The following is a 26,369-nucleotide window of genomic DNA, read 5'->3' on the forward strand; positions in this document are numbered from 1 at the left end:
TTTTTTAAATAGTTTGAGAAGAATAGGTATTCATTTTTTAAATGTTTCTTAAAAATCACCTGTGATTTCATGTAGTCCAGTACTTTTCGTTTTACGTTTTTGATTATTGATTCAATTTAATTAATAGTTATCAGGCTGTTCGTGTTTTCTGTTTCTTCCTGATTCAGTCTTGGAAGACTATATGTTTTTAGGAATTTATCCATTTCTTCCATGTTGCCCAATTTGTTGGCATATAAATGTTCATTATATATTCTGTATATTTGTGGTGTCAGTTGTCACTTTTCTTTCATTTCTCAATGTATTTACTTGATCCATCTCCTTTTTCCTTGATGAGACTGGTTAAAAATTATCAATTTCTTTTGGTATCGTTTCAAAGAAATAGCTCTTGATTACATCGATCTTTTGTAATTGTTTTAAAAGACTTTTATTGTGATCTTTACTATTTCCTTACTTCTATTCACATTGGGCTCTGTTTTTTTTCTTAATTTCTCTAGTTCCTTTAGATATAAAGTATGAGTCTTTGAGATTTTTTTGAGGAAGTGCTATATTGCTCTGAATTTCACTCTTAGAACTGCTTTGTCTCTGTCCCATAGCTTTTGAGTCATTTTATTTTCATTTTCATTTGTCTAAAGGTTTCTTAATTTATTCCTTGATCTCATTCTTAAATTATTTGTTGTTTAGTAGCATATTATTTAGCCTCCATCTGTTTGTATGCTTTTCATCTTTTTTCTTGATTTGATTTTCTAGTTTCATACCATACCATTGGAGAGGATGCTCAATATTGTATCAATCTTCTTAAATTTACTGTGAATTACTTAGTAGCATAACATATAGTTGGTCCTGGAAAATGTTTTATGTACACTTGAAGAAAATGTATATTCTGCTTATTTTGAGTTAAATGTTTAAAAAATATCAACTAAATCCACCTGGTCTAATGTGTCATTTAAGGCCACTGTTTCCTTGTTGATTTTCTGTCTGGATCACCTATGCATTGATGTCAATGGAGTGTTAAAAGTTCCTACTTACTGTATTACTGTTGGTCTCTCCCTTTATTTCTGTCAATATTTGCTTTATATATTTAGGTGCTCTTACATTGGGAGTGTAGATTTTTACAACGGATAAGCCTCTTGTTAGATTGATCCATTTATTACAAAATGCCCTTCTTTATCTCTTGTTACAGTCCTTGTTTTAAAGTCTATTTTGTCTGATACAAGTATTGCTACCCCAGCTTCATGAAATCATTTCCCTTCCCAATATCTTTTCTGATCTCTTTACTTTCAGTCTGAGTGTCTTTCAATCTGAAGTGGGTCTCTTGTAGGCAGCATATATCTCTTACAGATTTTTGGTTTGTGCTTACCATCTGCTTTATATATACCAACCTATGTTTACAGTACTCTATTTAAGTTGATGGTTGCTTAAGTAAAACAAATATTAAACGACTGCAGTTTGTATTCACCTATACACATTTATATTTTTGACACTATTACCTCTTTTATGTATGTTTGTATGTATCCCATAATTTATGGTTGTAATTACACATGATCTTCCAACTTCTATCTTCATAGTTTATTGATCTGCTGCTTTTACTATTGCCTTTGTCATTGAGATATTTTTCTTTTCTATGTTTTCTTTTTCATATTTTTAATCTTTTCTTAAAAACATCCCTTTTCTATTTCTTGTGATACTGGCTTTGTGGTGATGAACTCCCTTAGATTTTCTTATATAGTTATCTCTTTATCTCCCCTTTGATTCTAAATAATAGCCTTGCTGGGTAGAGTAACTTTGCTTGAAGTTCTTGGTCTTTCTTCACTTTGAATAATCCATACTAGCTCCTTCTGGCCTGCAAAGTTTCAGCTGAGAAATCAACTGACAGTCTTATGGGAGCTCCTTTGTAGGTAACAGATTGCCTTTAACTTGTTGCTCTATATAGCAAGGACTCACGGACAAAACCAAAGAGGAAGAGTGGAGGGAGGGAGGGAGGGAGGGAGGGAGGGAGGGAGGGAGGGGGCAAGGGAAAGTGGTGGGGGGTAGGCAGAGACAAATGTATTTGAAAAAATAAATAAATAAATTTAAAATAAACAAAACAAAACAACAAAAAAGATTCTTTGTCTAACTTTTGGCATTCTACTTATGATGTGTCTTAGTGTGGGCCTCCTTGGGTTGATCTTATTTGGGACTTTCTGTGCTTCCTAGATTTGTGTGTGTGTTTCCTTCACCATGTTAGGAAGGTTTTCCATATTATTTTTTCACATAGGTTTTCAATTTCTTGCTCTCTCTCTTCTCTGAGCACCCCCATGATGCAAATGCTGGTGTCCTTGAAGTTGTCCCAGAGGCTCCTTACACTGTCTTCATTTTTTTTCTTGGGGCTCCTTACACTGTCTTCATTTTTTTTCTTTTGATGTTTCAACTGGCTGTTTTCACTGCCTTGTCCTGCATATCAGTGATTCAGTTTACTGCTTCATCTAATCTGTTGTTAATTCAGTCTAATATATTATTTATTTCAGTTATTGTATTCCTTAGTTCTGTTATTTTTTCCATCTTTATAATGTTTTTTATATCTTTGTTGAAGTTCCGAGTTCATGTACTCTTCCACAGAGTTAATTGAACATCCTTATAAACAGTGTTTTAAACTCTGCATCTAGAAGATTGCTTGCTTCTTTTTCATTTTGTTCTTTTTTTCTGGAGTTTTGTTCTGTTCTTTCATTAGGAACGTGGTTCTCATCTCATTTTGACTGATTCCTTGTGCTTGTTTCTATGTATTAGGTAGATCTGCTATGTTTCCCTGTCTTAAGAGAGTGCCTGATATAGTAGGTGTCTTAAAGGGCCTAGTAGTGCAGTCTCCCCAATCACCTGAGTCAGAGATGTCTTCTAAGTGGTTTGTGTTGGCCCTTCTATTGTATTTGGGCATGGATTGCTGGTAGCACATTAGTGGGTGGGAATTGATCCTCAGGCTGACTTGCTGTGAGGGCCTGCTGAAACTACAGAGGAGAAGCTGTTGTGTGGGGCCCAGCCCCTCAGAGTGGCAGTTGCTTTATTGTGGTTCTGGTGCCAAATGAGGCCATCCTTCTGAGGTGTCAATTGTGGTTCTGGTTGGGTAGGGCTGTACTGTAATCTGAAGCTGGCCACAGGTATATGTGTCTGGAGCCTCTTTGGAGGTGCTCTCTCTTGGGCCTATATCATCCACCATTTGTGCCAGGCTTGGGGTCCTTGGCAGGAGCTACAAAGTGATGTGAGGTTGCTTGCTGCTTGGGCTGGGGTTGGAGATGCTTGGGAGAGGCTACTGTGTGAACCAAGGTCAGGTGCCACTTGTGCTGGACTTAGGACATTTTGGTGGGCACTACAATATGAGCTGAGGCTAGTATATACTTGTGTTGTTCATAGACCTTTGAGAAACTCTACAGCTCAAGCGAAGTGCAGCCAGTAGTCGTGTGAGATTTGCAGATTTTTGGAAAGGTCTGCAGCACAAGTTGAGGCAGGCTGCTTCTGTAGAAGAGCCTCTGGAAGAGGCAGGAGCCAGGTGACTGAGTTGGGTGGGGTCTCCGGGAGTCATCAGGGAAGAATGTTGTTAACCAAGTTAATGGAGATTTGGCACCCACCTGTGTTGGGTCACCTGGGTATGAAGAGAGCTCCACAAAGGAACAATGGTGCCTGATGGCACTCTTGTCTCTGGAGAGTTGCCCCAGTCTCCGTTGCTCCAGCCTTCACCCTGAAGTTAGTCAGTTTAGTTCTATATCTGTCCCTGGCACTTGCCCATGTGCTCAAGCTTAGAGTGAGTGAGCTTGTGAGCAAGTAAGTCTGTGCCCATGCCGTTTAAGAGCAATGCCTTGCTCTCTAGCAGCCCTTTGTCTTTCTGTATGTATTCCCAGATGATTTTCACAGCCAGGTGTTATGGAGACTCTTCTTCCCAGCACTGGTACTCCTGGCTGGGGAGCTTGGTGTGGGGCTGGAATCCCTTGCTCCTCGTGGGGGGCCTCTGTAGCTGAGATACCCCTCCCAATTTTTAATCACCACCCATGGGTGTAAGACCAGCCTGTTCCATGTCTCTGCCCCTCCAGTCTTCACATGGCTTCTTCTTTATATCCTTACTCATTGAAGTTCTGTTAAGCTAGACTTCAGGTGTTTCTCAATGATGGTTCTATAATTTAGTTTTAATTTTGATGTGGTTATGGGAGGAGGAGAGCTCAGAATTTACCTACTCTACCACCTTGACTCCATGCTCTTCATTTATTATTTTTTCCTTTTATTTCTGAAGATTAAAGTTTCTATCAAGTATGATTTTCCTTTAACCTGAAGAATTCTTTTATTTTAGCATTCCTTGTAAACCAAATTAGCTGGTGACAAATATTTTGTCTTCTTTCATATAGAAATGTCTTTTGCTTCACATGCACTCCTGAAAATTTTACCATTGGATATGTGGAAGGGACCCTCCTTCTGTGTTTCTTCTCCACTCTCAATACCCTCCTATACTCCCAACACTTCACTCCTGACATCAGATGTGTGGTTTTTCCATACATCAAGCAATTTTTTGCAACACCAGCTGGATGTCTTATAATTCAATCTAATCCTGACACTAACCCCACAGGTTAAGGGCTTAGTCCCACAAGAGAACCCTCTACTTCACTTCTGACAACCCTTGCAGGTATTAGGTCTCCAGATTACCCAGAACTTTTGTCTACCTTTGCTACAAATTGAATGCTCTCAAGAACCCTTCCTTGGAATCAGTCATTTACTAGAACAACTTATAGGACTTAAACATAAATCACATTTACACAATATGATAAAGGATTTAGTTGAAAAGCTAAATGAGAAATACATAGGGCAAGGTCTGGAACGTTCCCAAGTGCAAGAACACTCTCCCTGTAGAGTTGGGATGCCCCACCCTCCTGTAACATGGATCTTTTCTCCAACCTGGAAGCTCTCTGCATCCCATACTTTTGGGATTTTTATGGAGGCTTCTTCATGTAGGCATGATCAATCATTAACTCCATTTCTAGCCCCTCCCCCTTTACCAGAGAGTTGGGGAAGGGCTGAAACTTCCAAGCTTCTAATCATGGCTTGATTTTTCTCATGACCAGCCCAACAGCCTTCCCAGAGCCATCTGATTATAATTAAAGACATTTTTATTCCCCAGGAAATTCCAAGGGGTTTTGGAACTCTGTGTCAGGTAGTCCCTTAAAGAAACTTCTCCATTGTTTCTGGCACAGGTCTATTTCTGTGATAGTTTCTGATAAGAAATTTGCAGATATTTGAATCATTGTTCCCTGAAGGGGGAGCCCTATCCCACGGTGTCCCCCAGTGTCACGGATGAAATGAAAATGCCCAACGAAAGATCTGCTTGGGGAGGAAAGGCTGGCTAATCTCTCAGAGGAGAAGAGCCCTGAACACTTTTCTCCTTGGGCTTTTATTGAGTTTAGCTTGTATAGGGATATATAGCATGCATGTAAAACTCATCAATCAATGTTAAACAGTAATGATTAAAAGAAGGAGATATGGTTCAAGGGTAACAGTAAAGGGATTACAAGAGTCTTTCTGAGTCAGGGTCTGGTAGACAGAGTGATATCCATTCAGCCCTAAAGCCTGGGAAAATAAACTCATCCTGGACCCCAAACACCAGTACTCATTAAGTCAAGGGCATTCTTAGCAAAGCAGGTTGCTTAGGATTTAATGCGTTCCTTTTCCAGGCGTAATTGCCCCCAGGAACTTCCTGATCCAATTTAGGGCTGTACCTGCCTCTAGCATTGTTTCAAGCCTGAGTCAGGGCCAGGAGCAGAGCAGCCAGAAGAAGAGGAGACTTCTTTCAGATAGAATGAGGACCCTGGCCCTGACAAAGCCAAGGGGTGAGGGTCTTTTGCCTCTTCTCCGTGTCCCCCAAGTCTTTCCCTGATTGCCCATATGTGACTGTGCCTGTCTTAGGTTGCCACTGGCATCGAGGGATCTTACCCTTCGTTGACTAACTAGCCATCCTCCGGGACCAAGCAGGGGGATGTGAGGGAGGCAGGGGCTGCACCCCTGCCAGGGGTACAGGTCTTGTCTCCTCACTGGCCTATTTTCCCAAGGCCTCCTTACTTAGCTCCAGCCTTGGGGCCCTCTCACCTGTCGCCAAGGCTGCTGTCCCTGAAACCAGGCATGATGGTTCCCAAGAAGTCCCCTTGAAGAGAGGAACCTGTTATGGATCTTGTTCAGCATTACTTAACACAGGCTATGATACATAGTTGGTGTACAATAAATGTTTCTTGAATTTATTTCAATTGTATTAAATTTTTAGTACATTAATATAAAGGAGCTTATTAGGGTTCCATTTTGGCAGTATCTCACTTGCCCCGTACGTATTACTGCTGTTATACTTTATAATACAAGGTCATTTTAGTAGGCTTGAATTGTCACATGAAAGAAAACAGGCATTACCAACTTTCTGAAATGGTCTATTTCCTCAATTTTTCCTTGGTTACTTGGCTTCCTTTTCTTGTAAAAGGAAAATGGGAGGCAAGCTCCACCCCCTGGGCTTTTTGCATAGAAACGACTCATTTTATGAAATGATGGATAGTTAAGGGACATTCAGAAAGCACTGAGCCAAAAAGTGATCTGGGAGAGTTCTGTGTTTTGTAGCATTACATTTGATGTTTAATATCTACAGAGAGAATTAAATACAGCAGAGAATTCCTGTTGAAGCTCTCAAGTGTTTCCATCTGCAGGAAAAAACCAGACTTTCTGCCTGATCATCCTGTTGTACTTCAAAAACCAGTAAGTGCTTTTCTAATTTTGTATAATTTTTTCTTAATTATTTTTTTATTGTTCAAATACATTTTCCTGCCACCACATTCCCCTGCTCCACCCACTCCCACCTCCAACTCTCAATCCTTCCCACTGTGGCTTTGTCCATGGGACCCTTATACATACTCCATGATTGGACCCTTCCCCTTCTTTTACCCGCTATGCCCCTCCCACCTTCCCTCTCATTACTGTCAGTTTCTTTTTCCTTTCAATGTTGCTGTTTATATTTTTCTTGTTTGTATTGTTGATTATGTGTCACTTATAGGTGAGATCATATGGTATTTGTATTTTACCCCCTGGTTTATTTCACTTATAATGTTCTCCATGCTGTCACGAAGGGTAGTAGCTCTTTCTTTCTGCTGTGTAGTATTCCATTGTGTATCCATACCACAGTTTTTGATCCACTCATTTACTGATGGGCACTTAGATAAGTCCTTTAAACATTTCATATAATATTGGTTTGGTGATGATGAACTCCTTTAGTTTTTTTCTGTTCTGGGAAGCTCTTTATCTGTCCTATGATTCTAGATGATCTTTGCTGGGTAGAGCAATCTTGGCTGTAGGTCCCTGCTTTCCATGACTTCAAATATTTTTTGCTAATCCCTTCTAGCCTGCAAAGTTTCTTTTGAGAAATCAGCTGATAGTCTTATGTAAATGCCCCTGTAGGTAACTAACCACATTTCTCTTGATGCTTTTGAGATTCTCACTTTATCTTTAATCTTTGGCAATTTAATTATGATGTGTCTTGGAATGGGCCTCTTTGCATCCATCTTGTTTGAGACTCTCTGTGCTCCCTGGACTTGCACATCTATTTCTTTAACCAAATTAGGGAAACACTATTTCATATTTTTTCATACAAATGTCAGATTTCTTGCTCTTTCTCTTCTCTTCCTTGTGCTTCCTTATTCTCCAAATCACTGATTTAATTTTTAGCTTCATCCACTCTACTCTTGTTTCCCTGTAATTTGTTATTTATTTCAATCAGTGTTTCCTTCTCCTCTGACTGGATCTTCTTTATGCTGTTGAGGTCCTCGCTAAGTTCTTTGAGCATGCTTATAACCAGTGATTTGAACTCTGCATCTGATAGATTGCTTATCTCCATTTTGTTCAGCTCTTTTCTGGAATTTTGTCCTGCTCTTTCATTTGAGCCCTATTTCTTTGTATCCTCAATTTTGCAGCCTCCTTGTGTTTGTTTCTATGCATTAGGTAGAACTACTATGATCTCTATATTGATAGTGTGGCTTAAAGTAATAGATGTCCTATAGAGTCCAATGGCACAGCTCCCTGTATCACCCAAGCTGGGTACCTGAGGAGCACCCTTTGTGTGGACTGAGCACACCCTCCTCTTGTAGTTGAGCCTTGATTGCTGTTGGAAGGTCAATGGGATGGATTTACCCAGGTTAATTAGATGCAAGAACTGACTGGGACCACTGACCAGCAACCTCCGCCTTTCCTGGAGGATCAGCTGTGCAGGGGCAGAGTGGTGGTATTCTGACATGGTCTTTAGCTGTTCACTGGGTACACAGACTCTGGGGTTTCCCAGGTGGTGCAGGCCAAGGTCTTCCCCCTACCTGTGTTCTTCTGTCTGGGACCACCCTGCCTGAGCTATAAAGTAATCTGACATGGCTGCTACTTGCTCTGGGCTTGGAGATTCCCAGGCAAAGCCAAGCTGTGAATCTAGGCTGGCTACTGCTAGTGCCCGTCCTGGGGCCACTTAACAGGAGGTATGGAGTTGGGGGCTCACTGAGGACAGCTGTTCCTTGTTTGGGATAGTTTAGAAAGTTGTAAAGCATAAGCCAAGACCAGCCATTCATATAGAAAGTCACTGTTAACACTTGTATGGGCACACAGGTTGGGTGGGACAGAGTCTCAGGGGACCTCCAGGGCAAGGCAAAAGTATTAGTCAGGCTGATGGAATCTCAAATATGGCACTGGCCTGCCAGCTCTGTATTTCTGTGGGGGGAGTGTTCAGAAAGAGACAATGGCCTCTGTCCATCTTTATTTCTTGGAGAAAGTTGTCCTCAAGCTCTCCCCTTGATGCCAGATGCCAGAAACTTCAGTTCTTCACTGTGTGCCACCGATGCCTTTCAAGCTGCTACCCTAGTGCTGGAACTCAGAGGGAGTGAGTCTGAGTAAGTCCATTTGTGGGTTCTTTAAAGGGAACTGCTTGGGACTCTAGAAGTTTCTTCCACTGACTCAATCCCTGCTGAATTTTGTAGCCAGAAGCTATGGGAACTTATCTTCTTGGTACTGGAACCCTTGGCTGGATGACCTGTTGTGGGGCTGGGACTCCTCACTTCCGGGGATTTCCCTCCCGAATTTTTAGCCATCACATATGAATGTCGTATCATCCCCTCCTACCAGTCTGAATGGATGTGGTTTCTTTAGTGCTGTAGTTGCCAGACTTCCATTCAACTCGATTTCTGACAGTTCTGAGTGATGGCTGTTCTGTAGTTTAGTTCTAATGTTGATGTGGTTGTGCAAGGAGGCAATCTCTGTTTACCCATGCCTCCATATTGGCTGGAAGTCAAAGCTGATATTTTGATCTCCCCTTCTGTCTATTCCTTAACTGAGTTAAAAGCTAGGGAGTGGAATAAAGGGATGTTTTCTCTAATCTTTGTGCTAGATGGAATAATGACTCCTCCAAAGATATCCAAAACATAATCCCCAGAACTTATAAATTATCCTAGCAATATTTATTGAGAGGCTAAATCCTCTGTCATCTTTCTGGTAATATATATGGCCTGTTCCTGGGCCCTCTATTCTGTTCATGTAGTCTTTTTTATAGTAAAAAGTGTCATGCCAAATTCTTTTTCAACACATCTATGCTCTTCTTAGCCCTTTATATTTCTCACCTCATCAGATTCAATCAAAATAAATGCAAAAAATAAATAAACATAGCTCTTAGGATATTGATGGAGATGACATCAATTTGGCATCAGGCTTGTGTTATTCTGTACATTGGTGTCCTGTTCAAACTTATACAAACTTTTACCTCCCTGAGCCTCAGTTTTGCAATTATAGATAAGGATGATAACCCAACTTGTTAGGATTAAATCCCAACAAGTGCTCATTATGGTGCTTATCTCTCATTATGTGTTAATTTTTCATCTTCTATGTTTTTTACTTCCATAGAAGTAAATGACTTCACTTTGGAGTTTTCACAAACACTATCATGATATACCAAAAAAAAAAAAAAAAAAAAGAAAGAAAAAACAAAGAAAAAAAGAAAAGAAAAAGAAAAAAAGAAAGAAAAGCAACTGGAATTTTATTGAGAAGGGCTGAGAATATAGATATACTGAAAATGGCTAAAATTGAGATACAGACTGCTAAATATGTTCTCCATTTTTGAATATCCAACTCTTTAGACTTCACAGCCTTTTTGTCTTAATTAAAATTTTTTAAATTTTAACTTATACACCAATGTTTCTTCATTTAAACACCCTAATTTGCACCTCTATAGCCAATTCTTATTTTTAAAATTAAAGTACGAATTTTAAAATTTTTTGCATAGTAACTCACACACAGGAATATTTTAAAGAGGAAAAATGTCCTTAATAATGATGTTTGAATTTTTCTATCAGTTCAGAGACCTTAGGAACATATGATTCTTGGTTTGTAAATTTCAATGCATGTAAAATAGTTACTTTTTCTTTTATTTTTAGAATTACTTTTTTATTGTTCAAATACATGTCTCCATTTTCCCACCACCACTTTCCCCTGCCCCACTCACCCCCACTTCCCACCCTCAATCCTTCCCCACTTTGGCTTTGCCCATGGTCCTCTATACATGCTTCCTGATTTGACCAGTCCCTGACTTGACCCTTCCCCTTCTTATCCCTGTTACCTCACTCCCGCCTTCCTTCTGGTTACTGTCTTTTGTTTTCCTTTCAGTGTTGCTGGTTACATTTTTCTTGCTTGTTTGTTGATTAGGTTCCACTTACAGGTGAGATCATATTGTATTGGTCTTTCACCCTCTGGCTTATTTCGCTTACATTAATGCTCTCTAGTTTCATTCATGCTGTCACAAAGGGTAGGAGTTCCATCTTTCTTTCTGCTGCGTAGTATTCTGTTGTGTAAATGTACCATAGTTTTTAATCCACTCATTTACTGATGGGCACTTAGGTTGCTTCCAACACTTGACTATTGTAAATTGTGCTGCTGTGAACATTGGAGTGCATAGGTTCTTTTGAACTGGTGTTTTGGGATTCTTAGGGTATAATTCCAGCAGTGGAATTGCGGGGTCAAAAGACAGTTCCATTTTTAGCTTTTTGAAGAAATTCCAAACTGTTTTCCACAGTGGCTGGACCAGTTTGCTATCCCATCCACAATGTACTAGGGTTCCCTTTTCTCCACAGTTTCACCAGCACCCGTTGTTTGTTGATCTGTTTATGATGGACATTCTTACTGGTGTGAAGTGGTCCCTCATTGTGGTTTTAATTTGCATTTCTCTGATGGCTAGTGATGCTGAGCATCCTTTCATACGTTTCTGGGCACTCTGTATCCCTTCCTTTGAGAAGTGTCTGTCCAGTTTTTTTAATTGGATTGTTTGTCTTCTTGGAGTGGAGTCATGTGAGTTCTTCATATATTCTGGAGATCTAAAGTATTATTGCCAAATACACTTTCCCATACTGTTGGTTCCCTTTTATTTTGCTGATATTTTCTTTAGCCATGCAGAAGCTTCTTATTTTTATGAGGTCTCACTTGTTTATTATTTCCTTTATGTTCTTTGCTCTAGGGGACATATTGATGAAAATATTGCTGCTTAGGATATCTGAAAATTTACTGCCTGTGTTCTCCTTTAGGACTTTTATGGTGCCATGACTTATATTTAAGTCTTTTATCTTGAGTTTATTTTTGTGTGTGGTGTCAGTTGGTGATCAAATTTCAATTTTTTGCATTTAGCTGTCTAGCTTTCCCAACACTATTTGTTGAAGAGGCTGTTTTTACTCTAATTTATGCTTCTACCCCCTTTGTCAAATATTAATTGACTATAGAGACATGGGTTTATTCCTGGGCTTTCTATTTTGTTGCATTGATCTATGTTTCTGTTCTTGTGCCAGTACCATACTCTTTTGATTACAGTGGCCTTGTAGTATAGTTTTATGTCCAGTATTATGATCCCTGCTGCTTTGTTTTTCTTTCTAAAAATTGCTGTGGCTATTCAGGGTCATTTATCATTCCATTTAAATTTTTGAAATTTCTGTTCTATTTCTGTGAAATATGTCATTGGTATTTTAATAGAAATTGCATTGAATCTATAAATTGCTTTGGGTGGTATGGACATTTTGATGACGTAAATTTTTCCAATCCATTACCACAGTATATGCTTCCATTTATTTGTGTCTTTATTAATTTCCTTCTTCGGTGTTGTATAGTTTCTTGCATACAGGTCTTCTACCTCCTTGGTTAAATTTATTCCTTGGTACTTTATTTTTCTTGTTGCTATTGCAAGTGGGATTTTTTTCCTAATTTCTGCTTCTTCTATTTCATTGTTGGTGTACAAAAATGCCTTCAATTTCAGAATATTGACTTTTATCCTGCTGTTTTGCCAAATTCACTTATTAGGTTGAGTAGGTTTTCGTGGGTTCAATAGGGTTTTCTCATGTACTCAGCCAACAGTGATAGTTTTACTCCCTCCTTTCCAATTTGGATGTCTTTTATTTCTTTTTCTTGTCTTACTGCTGTGGCTAGGACTTCCAATAATATGTTGAATAGAAGTGGTGATAAAAGACTACTTTGTCTTGTTCCCGATCTTAGTTGAAAGCTTTTAATTTTTGCCTGTTGAATATGATGTTGGCTGTTGGTTTTTCATATATGGTCTTTATCATGTTGAGGTATGCCCCCTTAATTCCCATTTTGATAAGTGTTTTTTATCATAAATGGATGCTGTACCTTATAAAATGTATTTCTGCATCTTTTGAGGTGATCATGTGGTTTTTGACTTTCCTTTTGTTTATGTGATGTATTACGTTTATTGATTTGTGAATATTTACCCATCCTTGCATCCCTGGGACGAATCCCACTTGATCATGATGGACGATTGTTTTAATGTATTGCTGAATGGGGTTGCCAATAGTTGTTGAGGATTTTATCATCTGTTCATAAGCAATATTGGTCTGTAGTTTTCATTCTTGGTTGTGTCTTTGTCTGGTTTTGGGTTTAGGAAGATGCTGGCCTCATATAAAGAGTTTTGGTGTCTTCTCTCTTCTTGCATTTTTTGGAATAGTCTGAGAAGGACAGGGGTTAGCTCTTCCTTAAATGTTTTGTAAAATTCTCCTGTGAAACCGTCCGGTCCTAGGCTTTTGTGTGCCAGGAGTTTTTTGATTACTGCTTTCATTTCCCCAGCTGTTATCGGTCTGTGCAGGCTTTCAGCTTCCTCTTTATTCAGTGTTGGAAGGTTATACTTTTCTAGAAATGTGTCCATTTCATTGAGATTATCAAATTTCTTCACATATAATTAATTGCTCATAGTAACTTCTTACAATCCTTTGTATTTCTGGGGTATCAGTTGTTATTTCTCCTCTTTCATTCCTGCTATCATTTATTTGGGTCCTCTACCCTTTTTTCTTGATGAGTCTGCTGAAAGGCTTGTCGATTTTGTTTGTCATTTCAAAGCACCAACTTCTGGATTGGGTGATTTTTTGAATTGTTCTTTTAGTCTCCATGTCCTTGAGTTCTGCTCTGATCTTGAATATTTGCTTCCTTCTACTCTCTCTAGGCTTTTTTTGTTTGTTTGTTTGTTTTTCAAGTTCTTGAAGCTGGTGGGTTAGGTCATTTATTTGAAATGTTTATGTCTTTTTTAGTAGGTCTGTATTGCTCTGAACTTGCCTCTCAGGCTGCCTTCGCTGTGTCCCTTAGGTTTTGGACTGTTGTGTGTTTATTTTCATTTGTTTCCAGAAACTGTTTGATTTTGTCTTTGACCTCATTTTTGACCCATTCATTGTTTAATAGTGTGCTGTTCAGTCTCCATGAGTTTGAATGTTTTTGAGGTTTTTCCTTGAGGTTAGTTTCTAGTTTCAAGCCCTTGTGGTCTGAGAAAGTGCTTGTTATGATTTCAAGTTTCCTGAATTTGTTGAGGCTGTTTTGTGTTGTATTTTGTGTTCTATCATGTGGTCTATCTTTGGAAATGTTCTGTGTGCATTTGAAAGATGTTTATTTTTCTGTTTGAGATGAAAGGTTCTATATATATGTCAATTAAACCCATTTGATCTAATGCATTGTTCAGTTCCATGATATCTTTGTTGATGTTTTGTTGGAAGATCTATCTGTTTTTGACAGTGGGGTTAAATTCTCCTACTCTCAGTGTGTTACTGTCTGTATCTTTCTTGAAGATCTCCAAGATTTTCATCATATGTTTGGAATCTCCTATGTTTGGTACATACATGTTTACAACATTTATGTCTTCTTGATGGATTCTTCCATAGAGTATTGTAAAGTGTCCTCTGGGTCTCTTTTTATGGCCTTCTTTTTGAAATCTATTTTGTCTGATATAAGTATTACTACCCCTGCTTTTTTTTCCCTGTCGATTTGCTTGGAATATTTTTTTCCTTCCTGGGCCCTCTGTCGTTCCTGGACTTGTGAGAGTTTTTTCTCCAATTAGGGAAGTTTTCCATCATTACTTTTTCAAGCAGGTTATATATCTCTTGCTCCTCTTCTTCTCCTTCTGGTATCCCTATTATAGAGATGTTATTCGGTTTCTGCTTGTCTTGCCTTTCCCAAAATTTTTTTGTGACTTTCTTCTATTTCTTGCTCTTTCTGGGATTTTTTTTCTCCTTCTTTGTTGTGACTTTTTTCCATTTCTTGCTCTTTCTGGGATTTTTTTTCTCCTTGTCCTCCAGCTCACTAATGCGATCCTTGACTTCATCTAGCCTGCTTTTGATTCCTTCTACTGTGTTTTCCTATTCAGAAGTTGTATTTTTCACTTTTTCTTGACTCTTATTGATCTTTTCTGTGTCCTTTTTCATGCTGATATAGTTTGAAGTAAGTTCCTCATAGTTTCCCTATAGTTTCTCATAATTCTCTTTGAGCTCACTGAGTTCATTGAGCTTCCTTAGAACCATTGTGTTTTTGTTTTGTTTTGTTTTAAATTTTATTTTAATTTATTTTTTCAAATACATTTGTCTCTGCCTCCCCCCCACCACTTTCCCTTGCCTCCTCCCTCCTTCCCTCCCTCAGCTCTTCCACTTTGGTTTTGTCCATGAGTCCTTGCTATATGTTCCTTGACTTTCCCCTTCCCTTCCTTTTCCCCACCCCCCCCCCCCTTCCCTCTTGTCTCTGTTGATTTCTTTTCCTTTCAGTGTTGCTGGTCTTATTTTCCTTGCATCTTTGTATTGTTGGTTAGGTTCCGCTTATAGGTGAGGTTTGAATTCAATATCTGATAGCTTACTTGCCTCTATTTCAAGTTATTCACTCTTTGGGGATTCCTCCTTTCCCCTCATTTGGGGGCTGTTTCTTTTCCTTCCTATTATTTGTCAGACTTCTTTTTTGCTTCTACTTCTTAAAGTATCTGCCTTGATTACTGATTTTGTGGTTTGAACATCTATGGTAGTAGAGGGGTTATTTTTTTTTTTTCTTTTCTTTCTGGGTCTGCCTCTGATGATGTCAGATGTTGACCTCTTCAGACCTTCGGCAGTCTGTTTGAGACTTCCAGGAATCTACGGCCTGTGTCTGTCTTCTGCAATTGTTACTCTAGTCACTCTGCCCTCAGCCATCAGGCTTAGGCACCACAGGGTGTGACAGTGCCTCCTGAGGGTGGGGCCATTGTGTCCTTACTGGCTGCTGCCACTCAGGTTAGTGGTCTGCCTGTGCAAGATGGAAGCTGAGGAGTGGGGAAGGAGTCGGCACCGATATCCCTCTACCTATTCCCTCAGTTCTCTCCCCAACACTTCTGTCTCCAGTCTCTCCTCAAGTGTCTCTAGACAGCTCTGTGTCCCCTTTAGCCAGGAATCCATTTTCTGTGCTGGCCACTCTGCGCTCAGCATCCAGTCCTGTGCGCAACTCCTGGCAGGACAGAGCATCCTGAGGTCAGCGCTATTGTTTCCTTTCCAGCTGCTGCCTCTCTGGGTCATGGCCTGCCTGAACAAGATGAAGACTGGGAAAAGGGGGAGGAGTCATCACTGAGACCCACCAGCTACTCCCTCAGTTCACTCCCCAGTGCCTCTGTCTACAGTCTCTCCTCAAGCATCTCTACACAGCTCTGTGTCCCCTTTAGCTGGGGATCTACTATCTGTGCTGGCCACTCTGCACTCAGCACCCAGGGCTGCGTACAACTCCTGGCTGGGTCAGAGGCTTCTGAGGGTGAGGCTACTCTGTCCTTTAAGCCTGAGCAAGTAGAAGGTGCGGAGTGGGAGGTGAGCCATCACTGGGGCCCTCGTGGCCACCATCTTAGTTTCCTTCCCCAAAGCCTTACTCTCCAATCTTTTCTCAGGCTCCACCCTGCTCCATCCCCACCTCTGCCCAGAAACCAAGGAAGGCAGCTGCCACTGCATTGGCTGTTTAAACGGCTCTTTGTGTCTCCTGCCGCCTTTCTCTGGCAAAGAGCGCCACTTTGTTTTTCACAGCTGTCTTTTATCTGTGTACTTTTTTGAGTTCTGATGCTGTAGGCTAGAGATTCCCGCTTATGATTCAGACCCTGTTCTTCTTAGGGGGATCCAACTGGCCATTTCAATATCTCTCTGGTGCTGGTGCCCGTGGGTGCCCAGCCCTCCCTCTCAAGCATCCACTGTACTTCTCACCCATTAGTTTGTATGAAAGCTGATTCCACTGTCTCTCTGAGGGTCCAAGGCTCCTCTCTCACTATCGTTCTGTTGTTTTCCAGGTGATTTCTCCACAATTTAGTTGCAATTCCAGTTTGGTCCAAGAGGAGGTCAGTGTGACTTCCACTCACTCCTCTGCCATATTCCACACTCTAGTCTTTTCATTCTTTTTGAGTCTTTTTTCATTTTCATGCTCTTTCTGGGAGCTTTTTTCTACCTTATCCTCAAGCTCACTGATTCTGTCCTTTGCTTCATCTAGCCTGCTTTTGATTCCTTCTACTGTGTTCTTCAATCCAGAAATTGTATTCTTCATTTTCTCTTGCCCCTTATTGATAATTTCTATGTCCTTTTTCATGCTGATATAATTTGCAGTTAGTTCCTCATAGTTTCCCTATAGATTTTTGTAATTCTCTAAATAGTTACTTTTTCAATTGTAGAGTTTTCATCTCTAATATTTTGTTTTTAAAATGAAAGTTGAACTTATCATTTTGAGCCCTCCTTATACATCAGAATTTAGTTTTATTTTGATATATTCATGAGTAACATTAAAAATTAAAAATTTTTACCACAAAAATTTTAAGAATTATGTAGCACAAAAGAGAACAACTATGCAATATATTTAAAAAGGAATTACATTTGTTTTATTAAACATAGAAGAATTGTTTTGTTATTCAACAAAATCCACTTACTTTAATAATTTCTACAGTAATATGCATTTAGATTAGTAAACAGTTAGTAGCGTTACAGTATTTGGTTTGACACCTGAATTAGTAAAAGCTGTATTCATTAATGTTTTCTTCTATATTATAGGAAACCAACAAAAATTTTAAGGAGCATTTTAAGAACAGATGAATTTGAAGATAATTATTTGTTTTATGTTTGGACACCTGCAAATGAAGTGAACCTAGTAACAATAATACTAATGGACTGTGACAATTCAATTTATTCTTCATTTTGATGGCTGGGTACTTGATTTCTTCTAAAATGAGAGGGAGATATGTTAAACTATAAAGAACTTTCTAATAAGTTTCCGTTTTGCAGGCAGTCCTGAATAAATTGGGAATTAACACAAGTAAAAATGTGGTTTGTGACATAGGAAGATTGTGTATTTATAATTTGCATGCTACTTTCATGGGTTTTTTTTTTTTTCATCACTTGTAATAATGGAATGGAAATGTAAGCTGTAAACATTCTCAAATATAAAGTATTTGGTGTGATGTGTATATGGCACATAATTTCTTTTTACTGAAGTTGCTGTTGTTTTGATTCACTGATTTCAGGCCAGCACTTGACTGATCTTTACAGTCTCTGCAGAGGTCTAGGCTGAGTCAGGATGTTCAGAGTGGAGTTCTCAGTGATATAAGGAAGAATACTTTTCTTTTCAACTATATGATTTATCTCTAGGTTTTGAATAACATTGTTGAAAATTCATAATTACTAGCAAATACTGACAGCTTGGAAACAATGGTGAATGAAACTGAAGATGAAAAATGTCACTGATCTGACCCCATGAACAAAAGTAATTGCAAAATACATTATTTCCAAAGAGGAGAAATTTAGACATTTGTAAATTTTTAAGATACATTAAGATTCAATTCTATAATTCCTTATAACAAGAATATGTATGGATGAAGAATTTTGGGGCTTAAACTTCAAGCTCCTAGAACTTTAATACAATCTGTTGGAATTTGTCATTCTGAATGTTACTATTTCTAAAAAATAGTTTTCTTCCAAGACAGTGCCAAAAAATATTGCTGATATAAAGGTAAGGAGTTCACTCTCCTTCTGTACTGTCAGGTGCTCTCATCTTTGGTTCTATTGGGAAGGCATTTAAGGCCAGAATTTGCTAGAAAGTTTATTTTAAATTGAATTCTCAACTCCTGAAACCAAGACCTTTTTGTTTACTGGCCTTCAGGTTTGTTACCCAGTTTCAAGCTTTAAGTCCATGGTATGTTTCCTATCTAGGTCTTTTAGGACCCTACTTTTCATTATCTTGTTCCCCCCAAAAATATACTGTGTTTAAATAGAAAAAACCTTCATCAGCCATAAATTTATGTTATTTTAAAATTAAATATGTATACATTTGGCCAATTTTTTAACCCTATTTTTACTTTATAAGTTACAGTGTATATGTGTATGTGAATACACACAGATGCTGTCTCTCACACACACACAAAATATATGTATAATTTATATAAGAGCAAGGATCACAATTGGCATCATATTTACAATGGTTTGCTTTATTATTTGCCTATTTTCAAAATCTTTTAATTCTAGTTTAAAAAAATAGGATAGAAATGATTCCAATTTGGAATCTGAGAAGCCCTTCCACATGGCACTATTACTAAAGCCAGACTCTCTCATTCACACTGCCATGCTTCTTGCAACACTGCCTAGTCCTCAAAGAGTGGGTGCACTTTATGAATCTGATACTGACCTGGACTGGCAAGAATAACGTTGCTGGTGGCTATAATTGGTATTTTTGAAACCATTTATAACCATTTTTTTCAAGAAGAGTTTGTATGTCATAGTCCCCTAAGTTTTGGTCTTTTGATTCTTTCTTACTGTATATAATCAGAGCAAAGACTGTTTTATTATACATGCCTTTGTACATATGTATAGTTTGAATAATCATTGTATATGTCCATTAATGTTCTTTGCTTGGTATGTAAATTAAAAGTTGATCCAGGTATGGATTCACAGTGTTTCCCATTTTCAGAAATGACCCAAGACACATATATTTACACACATATCTGTGTGTGTGCATGTATGTATTATGTCAAAATTTATTACCTGTAAATATTTGGTCTAATGGGGCCTATGAAAAAATTATTTTATTTAGATCAAATGAGGACTGAGGATATACAAAAGTATTGATAAATTTGCTATTCTATGAATTAAGAAAATATTTTAGGTTAAATTTTATATTTAAAAAATATTAAAAATTTCTGGTTCAGCAGGCTTCCTTTTCCTTTCTTCTGAGTTTTCCAAGAGTGAAAATTAAAAAGAAAAGAAAAGAAAAAAAAACCTTACAGTTTTTTTCCCCTGGAAGACCTGTGGTTTCAAAGGAATTTGGACTAGAGAATAACATAGTAACAAATTTCTATACACATTGTATTTTCATTAGCAGCATTTATCATCACAAGAGATTTTATTAGTAAAAATAATTTATTATCTTGTATAGCAGAGTATACAAAGTACATAGTTTTAGATGGTCTAGTGAAACTGAGATTTTAGTCATTCTAGTGTTGAAACTAGAAAGTATACCTTCCCTATTTTATTCCCTAAAATTTGTGCTTGTGCTGTATTTCTTCTTTGTTCATTTAAGTTAAAATTTAGTTTTTCAAATATTTTGAAATACGAGTTTCTGTTTTTCATACAAAAAATTAGCCCTCTAGATTATGTGCCATAAAATTTGAACCAAATTTTCTCAAAGGAAAACTTTCCACTTTTCTTGATTTGTTACATTCAGGAAATTATGATGCTAATAAATGATATAACGGTGTCATATTGACAAATGGTACCTTTCACAGAACTGTTCACTTGTGAAAAACCAGTTTATAATCTGATGGTAGAGATTCTGTACGTTACAGTCAAGGTTATGTGTTACACAGTGTTATGTGTTAAATTTTTTTTTTTTAGCTTAAACAACAGAAATGTTTTCTTAAAGTTCCGGAGACTAGAAGTCCAAGATCAGGGTGCTGGCAAGTTGGTTCCTCCTGAGGCTTCTCTCCTTGATGTGTGATTGGCTGACATCCATGTCTCACAGGACCTTTTCTCTGTGTCCTTGAATTCTTTTCTCTTCTGCATATAAAGATACCAGTCATATAGGATAATCTATTAACTTTAAAAATAAGATAACATGAATAATCATAGGAATAAGCAGTATAGAAGAATAAGCTTCACTCATAGAAAATCAGCTAATTAAAATCTCCATACACTAACTTAACCTTTATAGTTTACAACAAATCGACAAATCTGTTTTATGAAATAATATTGTAAAAGTTCCTATTTTAAATACTTTATTCATCAGTTTTTTTCACATTTTTTTCTTTAAGTGTACACTTTTTTTCACATATTAGAATTTTATGACTACAGAACTTAGAGTTACACAATAGCAAAACAGCAAATGTTGAGAATAACAGTGAACCTTGAAAACTGAGCTACATGTCACAAGAAAAAAGATAAGACATTTAAGAAGAGTGTACATCTTAGAGTAAATTATTAGAAGTATAGAGTAAATTATAACTACAGAGAATTTTCTAATTCACATTTTGATAGACAGGTGATTTTCATTTGGACCATAAAGAGAATGTCTGGCAGTAACTAGTTGTTCAAGATCCACCATGATACTAAGAAGAGAAAAATCATATTTTAGTGATAAAAATACCTGCCAGGACTAAATAAGGTCAATGTGCAAGTCATTCTTAATGAGGTTATTTCCCCCAAAATTTAGTCTGCATAATTACTAAACTTTTTAAATCATTAATTCCTAACTATTTGAGCTAGGATTGAACTTTCTCTATGAAACTGTTGTTTGTATTGTATCTTCTGGCCCCTGGTCAAGTCTAACTGAATATTTTTGTTCCATATGAATAGAGTTTGCCTTAGCAATGAGATTATAAATGACCTGTAGATAAAATCATGTTATTTTTTTAATCTACCCAGTATTGGCCAGTAATTTGCAAATATACATTTATGTACCAATTTCTGAAAGATTGGGTACAAGTGAGTGTGTTGTAAATAATATTTTTCAGTATATATACATTGTAAAATTAGAAATGTTTTCCCCAGTGAATATAAATATCCCAAAGACAAACCATTAGCAAAGAAGTAAGACTGGTCAAATGCTTTGAGAAACAGACAAATGAAAGGATTACAATTTATTTTCAAAGCTGTTTAAATAGTACACTTGTAGACAACAAGATCTTATTTTCTTGGATATGATCTTTTCTATAACCATAGACCTTTCTCCTTTGTCAAGGGATATTCTGCTCCATAGACTTCCCATACTCTCTTTATATGGGTGATTTATGATGCCTAATGTGCTGCTGCCTCATTTGAATGATTTTTATATTTCAAGTTCACAGAAATATATTGTGGTTTAATATTTCTATCTGATTGTGGGCTGGTTTAGTTGCTTTGTTTCTTAAGCTCTATTTTAAATAAAAGACTTAGAAATGTTAATAAAAACAATCTTATTATAAATCATAATTTATGAGTTACCTTAGAAATATAAAACTATTCATCCTGTATTTCTAAATTAATAGCTTTTCTTTTTCTTTCAGATTTTTATTTTAGGTCTAAATATATGCAGCTAAGTATTTTTAATCTTTTTCTTTTTTTGATTTTTATTTTTTGTTCAAACACATTTGTCTCCACCTTCTCGCCACCTCTTTCCCCTGCCACCTTCCCCACCTCCCTTCCTCCATCCTTCCCTACTTTGGCTTTGTCCATGGGTCCTTTCTACATGTTCCTTGACTTGACCCTTCCCTTTGCTTTCACTGACCTGCCCCCGCTTCCTCTTGACTCTGTTCATTTCTTTTTTTTCAGTGTTGCTGGTTATATTTTCCTTGACTGTTTGTTTTGTTGGTTAGGTTCCACTTACAGGTAATATCATATGGTATTTGTCTTTTGCCCCTAGGCTAATTTCACTTAGCATAATGCCTCTAGTTCCATCCATGCTGTCATGAAGGGTCGTAGCTCACTCTTTCTGCTGCGTAGTATGCCATTATGTACCATAGTTCTTTGATCCACTCATTTACTCATGGGCATTTAGGTTGCTTCCAACATGTGGCTGTTGTAAATTATGCTGCTATGAACATTGGGGTGTATAGGTTCTTTTGAATTGGTGTTTTGGGATTCTTAGGATATAACCCCAGCAGTGGAATTTCTAGGTCAAAAGGCAGTTTCATTTTTAGCTTTTTGAAGAAATTCCAAACAGTTTTCCACAGTGGCTGCACCAGTTCACTATCCCATCAAAAATACACTAGGGTTCCCTTTTCTCCACAGCCTCGCCATCACCCGTTGTTTGTTGATCTGCTTATGATGGTCATCCTGATCAGTATGAAGTGGTAGCTCATTGTGGTTTTAATTTGCATTTCTCTGATGGCTAGTGATGCTGAGCGTCCTTTCATTCGTCTCTGGGCCCTCTCGATCTCTTCCTTGGAGAAGTGTCTGTCCGGATCCTTTGCCCATTTTTTAATAGGATTGTTTGTCTTCTTGGAGTGTAGCCATGTGAGTTCTTTATATATTTTGGAGATCAAACCTCTATCTCATGTATCATTGGCAAATATATTTTCCCATATGTTTGGTTCCCTTTTAATTTTGCTGATGTTTTCTGTAGCCATGCAGAAGCTTCTTATTTTGATGAGGTCCCACTTGTTTATTTTTTCCTTTATGTCCCTTGCTTGAGGAGACATATTGGTGAAAATATTGCTGTGTGGGATATCCGAGAGTTTTCTCCCTATGTTCTCCCCTAGAACTTTTATGGTGTCATGACTTATATTTAAGTCTTTTATCCATCTTGAGTTTATTTTTGTCTATGGTGTCAGTTGGTTGTCGAATTTCAATTTTTTGCATATAGCTGGCCAGCTCTCTAAACACCATTTGTTGAAGAGGCTATTTTTACTCCAATTTATGCTTCTATCCCCTTTGTCAAATATTAATTGACTATAGAGACATGGGCTTATTTCTGAGCTCTCTATTCTGTTCCATTGATCTATGTGTCTGTTCTTATACCAGTACCAGAGTGTTATGATTACAGTGGCCTTGTAATACAGTCTGGTATGGTGATCCCTCCAGCTTTGTTTTTCTTTCTCAAAATTGCTGCAGCTATTCAGGGTTGTTTTTGATTCCATATAAATTTTTGAAATGTCTGTTCTGTTTCTGTGAAATACGGTCATTGGTATTTTAATAGAAATTGCATTGAATCTATAAATTGCTTTGGGTAGTATGGACATTTTAATGATGTTAATTTTTCCCATCCATGGACACGGTATATGCTTCCATTTATTTGTGTCTTCTTTAATTTCTTTTTCAGTGTTGTATAGTTTTCTGTGTACAAGTCTTTTACCTCCTTGGTTAAATTTATTCCTTGGTTCTTTATTTTTCTTGTAGATATAGCAAAAGGGATTTTTTTTCCTGATTTCTGCTTCTTCTATTTCATGTGAGTGTACAAAAATTCCTTCAATTTTGGAATATTGACTTTGTATCCTGCTGTTTTGCAAATTCACTTATTAGGTCAAGTAGTTTTTTTGATATGCTCTATAGGGTGTTCTTTGTACATTATCATGTCATCTGTAGACAATGGTAGTTTTACTTGCTCCTTTCCATTAAGATGCCTTTTATTTACTTTTCTTGTCTGATCACTGTGGCAAAACTTCTGTTGATTTACATATTTATTTGTGAATATTGAACCATCCTTGCATCCCTGAGATGAATCACACTTGATCATGGTAGATGATCTTTTGAATGTATTGCTGGATGTGGTTGCCAATATTTTGTTGAGGATTTTAGTGTCAATGTTCATCAGCAGTATTGGCCTGTAGTTTTCGTTCTTTGTTGTGTCTTACTCTGGTTTTGGCATTAGGATGATGCTGGCCTCATAAAAAGTGTTTGCGAGTCTTCCCTCTTAGACTTTTAGGAATAGTCTAAGAAGGACAGGGGTTAGCTGTTTGTGAAATATTTTGAAAAATTCTGATGTGAAACCATCAGGTCCAGGGCTTTTGTTTAATGATAGATTTTTGATTACTGTTTCAATTTCACCACCTGTTATCGGTCTGTTCAGACTTTCTGTTTCTTCTTCAGTCTTTCAAGGTTATATTTGTCTACAAATTTGTCCATTTCACTCAGGTTTTCAAATTTCTTGGCATATAATTGCTCACAGTAATTTCTATGGTATCAGTTGTTACTGATATTATTACTGATATTATTTATTTGGGTCCTCTACTTTTTTCTTTCTTGATGAGGCTGCGTAAGGGGTTATCAATTTTATCTAGGGGGAAGGAAGATGGCGGAGGAGTGAATGGGAGTCACGCTGACCTCGTCCCAAGACCAAACTGGAATTGTGATTAATAGTGTAGTAATCACCTGGAAAACAATGGAACGATAGTGGAAGAGGAGCCTTGGAGCCGCGGACAGACAGTGGATTCAACTCTCACACATCCCAATGGGTGAGAAGTGTGGTGGAGGCTCAAGAGGGTGGGCTGGGTGCCCACGGGCACCAGCACCAGAGGGACATTGAAACAGCCAGTTAGCTTCCCCTAAGAAGAATGGGGTCTGAATCATAAACAGGGACCTCTAAACTACAGCATCTAAAACCAGGAAAACACACAGACAAAACGCAATCCCGAAAAGCTTAGGGGTGCTCTCTGCCAGAGACAGGTGGCTGGGGATGCATAGAGACATCTAAAGGGTCAAAGCAAAAATTGTAGTGGCAGCCACCCTCCTTGATCTCTGGGTAGAGGCAGCAGCAGAGTGGGCTGGTGCCTAGGAAAAGATTGGTGAGGAAAACTTTGTGAAGAGAACTGAGACGGCGGCCGGCGGAGCCCCAGTGATAAATTACCTCCCACTCTGCAGCTACCATCTCGCTCAGGCATAAGGGAATCAATTAACCTGCTTTTTGTGCACTCTGCACACAGCTTGTATGCATGTGAGCTAGGGGGCTAAGTGCAGACAAGCTGAAAAGAAATAGAGGATCCCTGGCCAAAGGAGTCACACAACTACATTGAGAACCTTGAGGAGAGAGTGGAGACAGAGGCGTTGGAGAAAGAACGGGTGGAGGAACTGGGGAGTCCTAACTCCCTCCCCATTCCATAGTCTCCATTTTGGGCAGGCAGGGAGCGCCCCCAAAGAGGCAGAAGCAGGGCGTGCAGGAGCCAGACTGCCCGCGATTGCAACGCGGTTCGCAGAAATAGTGGATCCTTGGCTGAAGGGGTCACAGAACTGTCCAGAGACCACTGAGGAAAGACTGGAAACGGAAGCGTTGGGAAAGAACGGGAGGAGGTACCCAGGAGTCCTGATTCCCTACCCATTCTGTAGTCTCCATTGTACGGGAACAGGCCACACCCCCAAGGAGACAAAAGCTGAAAAGCACACAATAGACAGCCCCAAACCACCCAGTGCAGGCACACACACTCGTGCGGAGTGGCCGGCAAGGCTTGACGAGTGTGTGTGTGGACCCGCGCAAGCTAGTGAGGGCTCGCGCCAGCTGGCAAGGTCTCCCGCAGGTTGGCGCCGATCGGGCCTGAAAGGGAGTGCTCAGATTGGCGAGGGGAGGCATAAACCGACCCACGCGGGCTCGCGAGTGCAGAGCGGTCAGCAGAAATAGTGGATTGCCGGCTGAAGGGGTCACAAAACTGCCAAGAGTCCCTGGAGGAGAGTCTGGAGACAGGATTAACCGGAGAGTCCTGGAGCTGACTTCCTCCCATTCCCATAGTCTCCATTTGGCAAGGGCAGGCAACACCCCCAAAGAGCCAAAAGCAGGGAAAGCACACAATTGAAGACCCTAAAATGACCAGTCCCATGGCACCCACTAGGCGTGGGAGCTAGACGAGTGTGCGAGGTTGGGCGAATAACCGCCCAGGCGGGCCGGAGATCCTGTCAGGCCGTGGATCCTGTCAGGCCGGGACGCCCGCTCAAGGAGCCCGTGGGAGAGTGCAAAGTGATCCACAGAAATAGTGGGTCCCTAGCTGAAGGGGTCACAGAGCTCACCAAAGCAGGAGTCAGACATGGACAGTAGACTCCTGGAGAGCTCAAACCACCCAAAGTCATATAGGGTCAACAACAGATATCATCAGAGGCAGGCCCAAAAAGAAAACTAAAGAAAAATAAATAAAT

At 38.8% G+C, this 26,369-nt stretch overlaps 1 protein-coding gene across 1 annotated transcript in view; it reads left to right on the top strand.

Annotated features, from left to right (window-relative positions):
• Window positions 1–18,265, top strand: part of CUNH8orf88 (chromosome unknown C8orf88 homolog) — a 31,942-nt gene extending 13,677 nt beyond the window's left edge. Inside the window, exons 5-7 of the mRNA XM_054595693.1 lie at window positions 6,635–6,741; window positions 16,592–16,639; window positions 17,340–18,265. Coding sequence (XP_054451668.1) covers window positions 6,635–6,741; window positions 16,592–16,639; window positions 17,340–17,381 — 197 coding nt within the window. The 3' untranslated portion in view covers window positions 17,382–18,265. The remainder of the gene's footprint in view (window positions 1–6,634; window positions 6,742–16,591; window positions 16,640–17,339) is intronic.
• Window positions 18,266–26,369: the final 8,104 nt, after the last annotated feature.

The sequence above is a fragment of the Pteronotus mesoamericanus genome, unplaced genomic scaffold (assembly GCF_021234165.1).
Source record: "Pteronotus mesoamericanus isolate MK-2021 breed Mesoamerican mustached bat unplaced genomic scaffold, CSHL_Meso_final scaffold_54, whole genome shotgun sequence".
NCBI lineage: Eukaryota > Metazoa > Chordata > Mammalia > Chiroptera > Mormoopidae > Pteronotus > Pteronotus mesoamericanus.